Here is an 11,362-nt window from a genome sequence, read left to right on the forward strand (position 1 = left end):
TCAAGGCCTACATCGAAATGGTGTTTGTGGTTTTTTGTGGTTTTCTGAAAGTGTTTTTTTACTCTGAAGGGCTAGTATAAGCTTTACTTGTGCCACCGCACCTCAGCCACAAAAAACACGAAATATTACCTCACTTCCAAAGGCTCTCTCTCTGACTCTATGCACTACCTCGACAATCTGAGGCCATCAGCTTGAAGCTGAAGGATTATTGAGCACTATGACACCTACTTCTTTATTTTTGGCTATATATTAGCTTAGCTATTATGGTAAAAAGGTCAGCAGAAATAAACGCCTGACACCATGGGTCAAGGGGACAGGGGGTGGAATCCCTAAAGGAGGATCCAATGATAACCTAAACAATGAATGTAGTTAGTGATGTCCCAAGACGTTTTATCTACTACCATCTAAGTAAATGTATGATAACAGCACCGACAAGAAAATATCACATGCATGTGATATATGGCATCCTCATGGAAGCTGGTGTACCAATGTGGAGTAAAGACATAGCCACTATCTGTGGTGTCATATTGCTTCATGCCAAGAATACAGCTACGCTTTTCCCAAGTGTAAAATTGTGACTTACTTGCACCAGTCAGCGAGGGTGTCTGTGGTTTGTGTAAGAGCTGAAGACACTGTAGCCAGCAAACTCTCCAGACTCTTGCCTGTCTCTTTCATCTTCATCTTCTCAAGTAAGTGGAATTGCTCATCATTGAAGGTCAGTGCTGGAAGAGGAAGAGGATGATATGGGCACCACTGTGGTTGTAAACTACCTATATCATCATCATCATGACCTCTTTTCCCATATAAGAATGAGAAATTATTCTGAAACAAATAAAAAAGGAAGTATGAAAGTGGGCAAAATATTATCATCACCACCAATATCCTAACCTTTTTCCCCACCTGGAGATGGAATGAGACAGGATCTAGAAACATCAAGAGAAAATGTGCCATAACAGCAGAACTATGAACAGCATGCTTAATGAAATGAGCCAATCATTCACACATCATTCAAGCCCTTGGAAACCTGGCTCTACATCACAAGTCCAGCCACCTGCAATTTTTTTTGTTTTCTTCACAGATGCATTTCACATGCACCAGCCAGATGAAATCAATTTGTCATCTATCAGGTTTTAAAAAGTAGCAGGAAAAGACAGAAAATGGAAAATATGAAATAAGTACCCAGTGAAAACTGGCATTCCTCACCATCTATACAGCATGGCCTTGGTAACTTCTTTTTTTCCTGCTTAGTCAACAGTAAACTGCAAAAAAAAGTTCCTACTGAAGGTTCACTGTCACTTTATGGTTGTATAAAAAAAAAGTGTGATATTTTGGAGCTTGTCTTTGACGTAAGGTATAACAAGGATGTGCAGTGCGGATGTGCAGTGCGTCCCTGCGTCCAAGGCCTGGAGGGGCTGGGTTTACAATGGAAGAGTTGAGAGGTAGGATGGGACTGGAGTGTATTGGTGTTGTGATGAGGAGAGGTAGATTGAGGTGGTTTGGACATGTGGAGAGGATGGGGGATGATAGTTGGGTGAGGAAGGTGAGAAGTGTTAATATTGGGGGTGGGGTTATGAGGGGTAGACCGAGAAAGACATGGGACGAGGTCATTAAGTGTGACCTTAGGGTTAAGGGACAGAACAGGGAGGCTGCAATGGATCGTGCAGCATGGAGAGCCGCCATTAGGTGACCAAGGCTGACACATGCAAGCATGTTGGAGCCTTTAAAAATGAAAACGAAAACGAAAACGTATGCATCTTGTTGTCTTTCCCTCTTGCTTTCATTCAATGTACCTCAGGCAGCACTTCCCAGCATATTCTTTTCTTCTCTATCTATTCTACCTGTTCCACTCATTCCACACACCACTTTCATATAGTTCCTCCCATCTCCCTCCCCTGTACCCCCTCATTCCACACAGTACTTTCCTGTGTCTCCTCTTCCTCCTGCCTCTTCCAAGCACTCCTCTTACACATGACATGGCTTTCCCTACACAGTATTGTGTCCCCCTATCCCTCTTTCTCTAACACCTCACAGCATTTTCTAACACAATACTCCAATTCTCATTTCATCTCTTCCTCTCACTCCGCTTACAGTACTCCTGGCATCACTTTCCTATACTCTATCCTGTCCACCATCCCTCCCTTATATTCCACTCGCTCCACACAGCTCTTTCCTACAACTACTCCTACTGCCCTCTCTCCCCTTCCTCTCATTCCACTTACAGTACTCCAAGAAGCACTTTCCAAGACCCCCTCCTGTCCATTTCTCCCCCCCTCATGCCACTCACTTTACAAAACAATTTACTACATCTCCAGCTGCCCATCATTCCATTTACTCTTGAGAGCATTTCTCTCCATTCACTTCTCTTTGCCCTCTACTGCTTCCTCTCATTCCTTCACTCCCAACCACCTCTCTCTCTTTCTTTCATTACATTCACTCTTTGCAGTGCCATAAATCTTCTATTCCCCTTACCCCCTCACTTCTCCCAATGCTTCCTAAATCTTCTACTATGTTCCTTTCACTAGTGCTGAAGACAGACACTTTCCTGTAGCAACAATGATATAAATGGGTGGCTGCTCTACTTGGTTTTATAGATGTCCCTCAAATCTCTCCCTATATCCTGAAAGAAGGATCATGAATTACATGAGAAAGGTAAATCCAGCTTTCAACAACAATCCTCTTCACTATCCCCCACTCCCTTCTTGCACTCACTCCTGGCAGCGCGATCCCTTAACAGGTGTTGCCAAGACTCTCTTAGCTTGTTAACGTATGTGGCAGCCTTGTTGGGTGCTCGGTCCACCCCACTCACTCCACCTCGCCCAGTCTGCCACTGCCGTCTCAGCTGTCCCCCACCCACCACCCGTTCGTGTAACTGCCTCACCACAGGCACAATGGCATTCAGGGAATCTCGAACCTGCAAAGTATCACATACATTAATTCTTTTTAAAAGTTGTCTTTTCTGCATTACTCTTCGCTGTTAAACCTCATTACCACTAACCTTTTTTTACATTTTTTCTCCATTAAGCTGGCAGAATAGTACACACAACGTGTTCATTAAAGTTCCATTTTGCTTTACAAGTCAGTCTGTCAGTTCCCACAATTGGCCCTGTCAAATATATGGAAGAAGTCATGATAGTTTAGAATTATCAGTTGCAATGCCTATACTGCTCCAATGAAAAGAATACTGGCACTTCCCTGAAGACCGTGACAGAGGGAAGTGTTACAGTAAATATTACGTGACATCAATTAAATGCATTAAAAAACAAAAACAAAAATGAGTATGGGAAGGAAGGATACTCTTTGACATTTGAGGAGGAATGAAAAATATGGAAGGTATCACACACTGCTGGAGGAGAAAGGGATTGTCAGGAAAAATTTGCTCATGAAAGCACATACAAGGACAAGGTGGAGATTAGATGGGTCTAAGGAAGTGACAATGGTTGGTGCCAAGAAAGCCTGGATATGGAACTAAGGACTGAGCACAGAGGCTGTAAGATGACTGCATGACAGTGAACAGCATTATTGCCTACATTCACTACTTGTGGTCTGTCCCACGTTGTATGAAACTGTCCGTGACTCACATGAATAAAATACAGAAATATGTACAAGACTGAGGAGGTTGAGCATACAGACACTAGATCGAGTGAAGAGGAGAATGTTTGAGAGTGAATTAATTGGTGATGTTACAAAAAGGAAAACCTCAAATGACAATGTAGAGAAGAACTGACACTTTACAGGTGAGGGAGTTAGATATCAAAGAATAATGGATGAGAGCACAGACGTGTAAGGACAGAGCAGCCATGAACCTCCTCTGTCATGTGAAGGTCTGCCTGGGAGGGAACATGGCATCAATGGAACAGATACACAGACAAACTGATATAGAGAGACAGAAAGATAGCTTTTATCACAGATTAACAGACAAAGAGACTGAGACAAGTAAAAGGATAGATAGATAGATAGACAGAAAGACAGACAGAGACAGTGTATGCGTACTAGCAGTGGTTGCAACCCCAGGCTCATCTGGACATAAACCTAGTGAACGTCAGGAAACTAGTGCCAGAGTTCACCATCTTCCTCCTGGAAGATGAGGAGGTAGGTACTCTGTCTGGGTGTATCAGCATCACCGCAAGTAGGCATCCCTCCTGCACCACACAATTATAGACACATTAATAGAATGATAATAAACAGACAGACAGGTTACTTCACTGTTCTGCCTATTCTAAACCTGACAATTATAACCAGTCTATAAAGGTATGCTGGTAACTGGCAGAGGACAGTGCAAAATGAGTTATATATTCCATAAAAGCAAATGGTATCTGGAACTTCCTTAAATAATAAAATTCCACTTAATGTGGTACAATTCTGCAGGTCTGACACAGATTCAAACGTGGCAGTGCATAAGACCAACTGCATAAAGGTGCGAGTGAGTACATGCAAGATGTGAAGGCTATGATTGTGCTATGACACTGTAAATTAAGCAGTACTACATCTGCTAGTTGTACTGCGCATCAGCTTGGGTAGTACTGTAAACTGTTTTCTTACGCTTATGATGCTTCCTAGCACCTTGTCCTTACCTATTTGTTTCTAGACTGGACATTTTAATATCGTCATCATCATTATCCCAACCATTTTTCTCATCTAAAGATGGGGTAAGTACAATCTAGAAACATGGATAGAAAGTGCAAAACTTTCTAGAGTACACTACGCTGATATTAGGATTTAAATAAGTCAATACCATTTGGATGTACGACTCAATGTAAATCACTGTGAAGGAAAAAGAAAAAAAAGCCCCTTCCCCCATAAAAAAGCCTTTGGTGAGCTTTGATAGTGTGATACCTAAATACCAGATCCCAAATGTGGTTACCGGTAGTGACTTACCATACAGGCGAACAGTTGTCATACACTGCATAATTAAAAATAGTACTGTAAGACACAATAGGAAGAACATATGACACTTGTTTAATCTATCTATCTATTGCCAGACGCCTCAATCCCGTTTGGGGTGGCCACAAACAAATCGCCTCCAAGTCACCCTGTCCCCCGCCATTTCACTGCCCTGCTCCCAACTCACACCCCCCTCTCTCATATACCTCTCTACCCCATCCCTCCATCTCATCCTCAGCCTCCCCCTCCCTCTTCCCCCCTCCATCTCACTCACATACACTCTCTTCGTCAGTCTTTCACCCTCCATCCTCTCCACATGGCCAAACCACCTCAGTGTGTTCCTCATAACGCTTCCTATCACATCCACATCCACACCACAATCCTATTATCCATTTTTTTTCTCTTGCTACTACCCGATTATTTCATCTGGTTTAGGAGAAACTTTTTGAACTGCAGGGGTTAGATTTAGCCTTCATTAACCCCCTCACACCAAACCACCTCCCTCAAGGTGAATAAAACTGTGTGGTTGTACCAAGTGTAAAACAGAAAACACAACATAACACTGAAGGCATTAACTTTCTAGGGGGGAGGCAGTGGCTGAATTGGTAGAGAGGCAGCCTGCAGTCCTAATGGACCCAGGATCAAATCCCGGCTGGGGCATGGAACAGTTTAAGAATTGAATTCCATAAAAAGCAGATTTTATCGATCTACCAGAAGACCCAGCAACATGTCATAAAAACACCCCAGCTAATGCCAGTACACCAGTCCTGTACGAGACAGCCCTAGCACGTACTCAATATGGACGGTGGATGTTAGCGCCAAAATGGTGACATGTAAAGGTGTATGATATGTAGGAGGAACAAGCTCATTAAAAAAAAAAAAAAAAAAAAAAAAAAAAAAAAAAAAAAAAAAAGTAGAAAACAGGGGGAAAAAAAAAAAAAAAAAAAAAAAAAAAAAAAAAGTGCAGTCAGGCTGGAGGGAGGTTTAACTACGAAACAATGAAACTTATGAATGCATGATTTTGTTTCTATCTCCTATCTACAGCACATCCACAATAAAGAACCATGACTTGGTATTCAAGTTGTACAAATGGCCTGGTTCCATTAAAAAAAAAAAAAAAAAAAAAAAAAAGACATCATCATCTTCATCTACCATTCTACTGATATCATTTATTAGTGATTTACATGAAGCAACCTCCTTACCTGAACTTGGCCCCACCCTATCTCACCAACTACACAACCTGCTAATATTTTTCTAAACTGCTATTTCCTGCACGATTCTGTTAACAGTTTCATTTTTCAGTTAAAACAGTCTTACAATGGGAACATTATGATGCTTTCAAGATCCTCAAAAGCAAGTGTTCTCCACTCCCACAACTAGTGAATACCTGTTTCAAGAAGACTAAAAATAACACCCAAATGGCAATAACTACCGAATGACATTAATGAAAAAACAATAATGAAACACATTCATGGACATCACCAACGACAAAGTTCGAGCATTTATCTAAAAAGCTGTTGAGCCTATTTTCCCCAATTTTAAGAACCCAATGTAAACAAAATGTGTGATATTTTAGAACACAACCCTGACCTATGATGAGCACCGCCAGTAAGCACCATTTCCATGTGGGTGTAATTCTTCCATTAAAAACTTCATGGCAGTGTGAAATTATGGGCTGTATACTTAACCCGCTCAGCCTGGGGAGTTTTATTTGTTTTATTCTGGCTACCTCCTTAATGACTTGATTCAGCTTAGGATAGACTTTTGAAACTGAAGAGGTTGGATACTGCCTTATCAAACTCCTTCAATTCAAGAGGTGGTTCATAAACTTACTAAAAATGCCTGGCAGCAGCAAGATTAAGTTAAAATCAATGTCACCATGATTCAAGGAACTTAAATTGTGACATGGAAGACAAGCATAACTTTTTAAAATAATTTCTCAAGTATATGATGAAAACAGAATGAGTCTGGCCTCTATGTACTGTTGCTGACTGCTTTGTGTACTATGGGATGCTGGTTGATGACATCCAATAACTAAAGGTATTCCATAAATGATTGTCAAAAAATGGGTATTTCTCTTCACCTTTGCAGTATGAGCCTTAACCACTTAATTCCAGGTTATGTCTTTTTTTGCTTATTCTTGCGTTTTCATGAAGATTTTTATACAACTCAGAAAAAGCACCTAGTATTTTAATGGTTAATTAATGTTGCATCTAATCCCACCAGTTCAAAAAGTCTACACAAAAATGAATAAAACCTATAGGAGATGGCAAGATGTCCCCAGACTAAATGACTTTAGCATATAATCCCAAGGTGGATATTCTCATAGGTTAAGGAGGCTCCCTAGCATCTCTTCCTTAGTGCTTTATTATTGGATATGGCTGGTTAATGTCCTTTTGTATATTATCTATGCAGAGCATGGCACTATTACAACCATTTATGCTACACTAAGAGGGACAGCAAGAAGTAATAAGCAAAATAAGCAGCTTAAGAAAAGATGTCAGGGAGTTTCCTTAACCAATGAGAATACAGTCTGAACACACAAGCATATCACAACACACAAAGCAAATAACAATGATGGTGTGACACACAGCAAGTTAGTGCCTTATTTGAAGCAACACACAGCAAGCCAGTGTTTTATCATATGTGACACACAGTAAGTTGGTGTTTTATTCTGAGCAACACACAGCAAGCCGATGTTTTATTATGACACAGCAGGTCAGTTTCATTGTACGTGACACACAGCCAGTTGGTGTTTTATTGTATTCAACAACCAGCACATTAGTATTCTAAGTGACCCATAACTAGTTAGTGTTTTATTATACAGTAATCAACACAGCAAGCCAGTGTTTTCCTATAAGTGACACACATTGTTGGTGTATTATTCTAGGCAAGAAAGCAAATCCATGTATTATTCTAAGTGACACACAGCAAGTGAACTTTTTTTTTTTTTTTTTTCCAGCAGCACACATGGTGATTGTTTATGCAGCACACAGAAAGCTGTTTTTTTTTTTTTTTTTTTTTTTTTTTTTTTAAAGCAACACACAGCAGGTCAGTGTTTTATTTTCTACGTCACCTACAACTCACCACTTGGTCTTGCGCGCCCACCTCTGCCACTAGGGTCTCCAGCCGTGCACATGTAGGCACCAGGACAGTCTGAGGTGCACATGACAAGTTGATATGCGCACAAAGCAAGTAATTCAGACACGCGAGACAGGGTATGGATCACACACACACACACACACACACACACACACACACACACACACACACACACACACACACACAAAATTCAAACATGCTCAACAGACCATGAATGACAAACACATACATGACAGGTTGGTACATACACATAGAGAGAAATTCAGACAGGTTCAACAAGGCATGAATGACAAAAAACACTCACTACGACAGGATGGTATGAATACAGTGAAAAATTCAGACATACAGGATAGCGTATGAGCGAGCACTCACATCTAAACCCCAAACCCACACCTACCCCCCCTCAAACACACACACATGCATTCATGCACACATAATACAAACAAAATCATCAAGAATAGGATATAAAAAACAAATGCATGACAGATGACACTGCCGGTTCTCTATAAAGAACATTGCACATCATCCATCATCTAACTCTTCAAAATGAGCTCAGCACAGCAATTGGCCATAAATTAACCCTTTGACATCTGTGGGTTTCCTAGATTAATCAGTTTGCCTGGTGTTAACTGGAATACAATACTGTTTAGTACTGTTCTCAGTTTTCAGCTAATCGTCCATTGAGATAAGTTAACAACTTTTTAGCTGCAATGGGTTAGCTGCAGTGGGTTATTCTGTGCCAAATTATTATTATGAATAAAACATAAAGTTTGTTTTCTGCTGACAAAGGGTTGATGTAAGACTAAATAAATCTTGAAAGAATGGAAAACTCACAGCCATAAGCTTAAACATTATACTGCAAAAGGACAGCAAACCCTCAGTGCTGTATGATAACTTTTGAACACAATGATGCAGACAGTATATGCCTGAACTCTACCAATGCTGATTACATTTCATAATGCTTTATGCAAACTGGATAACTCTAATAATTATACCGTACCCATTTAACAAATGTCCATCTGAAGTTCTGGGGTTGTCTTCCCCTAAGAAATTTAAGTTATAAACATTCAGCTGATAATTCATTTTTAAATAAGCATATAACCTGAGCTGTACATAAAAATGGGCAAAATAAAAATGAAGTGGGGCACAGCTCGACACCTTGTACACCTGGATTCAAATTGCTCATGCAGATTCCTAGCCACCTAGAAAGACGGCACACTATTAGAAAAGCCAGCTAAGGACAATTAATGGATGCTGATGTTCCATTACACAAAAGGGCGCTTATTAGTTGCATTAGCTTGAATTATCACCATTACACAAAAGGGCACTAATTAGTAGCATTAGCTTGAATTATCACCATTACACAAAAGGGCACTAATTAGCTGCATTAGCTTGAATTATCACCATTACACAAAAGGGCACTAATTAGCTGCATTAGCTCGAATTATCACCATTACACAAAAGGGCACTAATTAGTAGCATTAGCTTGAATTATCATGCAGAATTCAGAGCAGTTATGGGTTACAGCAACAATGGTAAAAGTAAAGTTACAAAGGGAGAAAGGGGCAGCTGAAACAGCCCAAAAATGCTACAAAATACCCTATGACACTCTATAATGGGACATATTGGTAGGTGGGGATGCCGAACATCCACTTCCTCAAAGCAGTTACTCTACACTGAGTGATAAACCTAATGGTCTCCTGTAACCCAGGAAACAATTTAAAATGCTAAGTGGTAACTATGTAACCAAAACAATTGGGTAATGCGGACCCTACCACTGTGTCCCTGTTACAATAACTGTGTGAAGAAACACAAATATGGCGTCCATCCAGGAATCAAATCTTCACTCTTTCTCTCAGCCTGTGGCTAATGGGTCTGTGCAGTCAGACAGACCACTACTACTACTACACATGGCTCTATCTGCTGGCTCAGAAAATGCAACATACTGACCTCATTATATATCAGGGATGTGTTCCATAATTTTTTTTTTTTTTTTTTTTTTTTTTTTACAACTGGGACTGTACATTTGTGAAAAGTAGCAAATAAGCTTTATGGCTTAACAATGAAACTTAACTATATATATATATATATATATATATTAAAATATATCTTATTATAAGAACAAGGAGTGGAGAGGAAAGGAGAGGAGAGGAGAGGAGAGGAGAGGTGAGGAAAGAAAAGAGAAGAGAAAAGAAAGAGAAAAACAACTTACATCTTATCACATGAACAAAAAATATAAACACACAGCAGTCCAGCTTAGAGTTTTCTTAGCATCCAACTTGTTTTGAACCAGGTCCTGCAGCTGATTCCTGAGTACAACAGTTTGAGTTCATCATCCACACACACCTGTAATGACATCAACAAGGAGAGAAGAAAGGAGAAGTAAGACAAGAGAACAGATGATCAAGAATGGAAAAAGAGAGAAAAACAAAAACTTAGAGCTATGCCCAAGTCACAGAAAACACACACACACACACACACCGTCCAACTTGGGGTTAAAATACGAACACACGGTCCAACTTACGGCCTTCTCTGCATCCACCTTGTTATCAACCAGGTCTTCCAGGCGATCCCTAAGCGCGGCTGCGTCCTGACCCCCACCGCCCCCACACACCTGTGTCAGCACCAGGAAGCGCCGGTGATTGGCAACCAGCTGACTAAACCGCTCACTCACCGCACAGGTCAGGGCTTGAACGTGGCTTAGACGATTCTTCAGCACATTAAGTTCCTGCACCATCACTTCTCTGCATTTTGGGGGAATGGGTAAGGGGGGAGTCATCATTATCATCACCATCATTAATGTTACTGTTTTTAATTATCAAAACCATTACGTTTTAGCACCATCTGTCACGACCTCACTGTCATCATCAGTTATAATGACCACCACCACCATTACCAGCATCTTAGGAATGTAACCCCTGTTGATAACACAGGAGACCTGTACACCCTTGCTCGCTACAAGCTCGACAGATACAGCTAAATACTCACACAAACATAAGGACGCTGTATTCTGTTAGGTGGACACACTTTGACTGGTGGTCGATAACACGCTTGATGGCATGACCAACGGAACACATACTCTTGCCCACTGCTGCATCATGCTCTACACTCACCAGGGCTGGGAAACTGCCAAACTTTACCGCTGGAAGGGAGTGGTTTACATGTTATACTCTTCATACTTTGATTTGGCCTTAAACTGACATTTAACCATCTTGAAAGCTGAGTTGTAACAATAGATGAACATTAGAATATGTTGCCAGTTACAAAGATGAGCTATGGAAACGATGCGGAGCCATAGTATTGTTTTATTTTGATGCTGAGTCATGCGAAACAAGCTGCAAATGAATGAAAATCTGGACCACATTACAGTTTAAAAAAA

General features: G+C 40.6%; 1 protein-coding gene across 1 annotated transcript in view; it reads right to left on the reverse strand.

Annotated features, from left to right (window-relative positions):
• The window catches only part of IKKepsilon (I-kappaB kinase epsilon), a 44,210-nt gene that overhangs the window by 8,293 nt on the left and 24,555 nt on the right, over positions 1–11,362 (reverse strand). Inside the window, exons 10-13 of the mRNA XM_080270684.1 lie at positions 10,972–11,125; positions 10,508–10,727; positions 2,710–2,911; positions 584–722 (exon numbers count right to left, since the gene is read on the reverse strand). Coding sequence (XP_080126810.1) covers positions 584–722; positions 2,710–2,911; positions 10,508–10,727; positions 10,972–11,125 — 715 coding nt within the window. The remainder of the gene's footprint in view (positions 1–583; positions 723–2,709; positions 2,912–10,507; positions 10,728–10,971; positions 11,126–11,362) is intronic.

Source organism: Coenobita brevimanus, chromosome 42, assembly GCF_032717465.1.
Source record: "Coenobita brevimanus isolate Jiangsu-jjx chromosome 42, ASM3271746v2, whole genome shotgun sequence".
Lineage (NCBI taxonomy): Eukaryota > Metazoa > Arthropoda > Malacostraca > Decapoda > Coenobitidae > Coenobita > Coenobita brevimanus.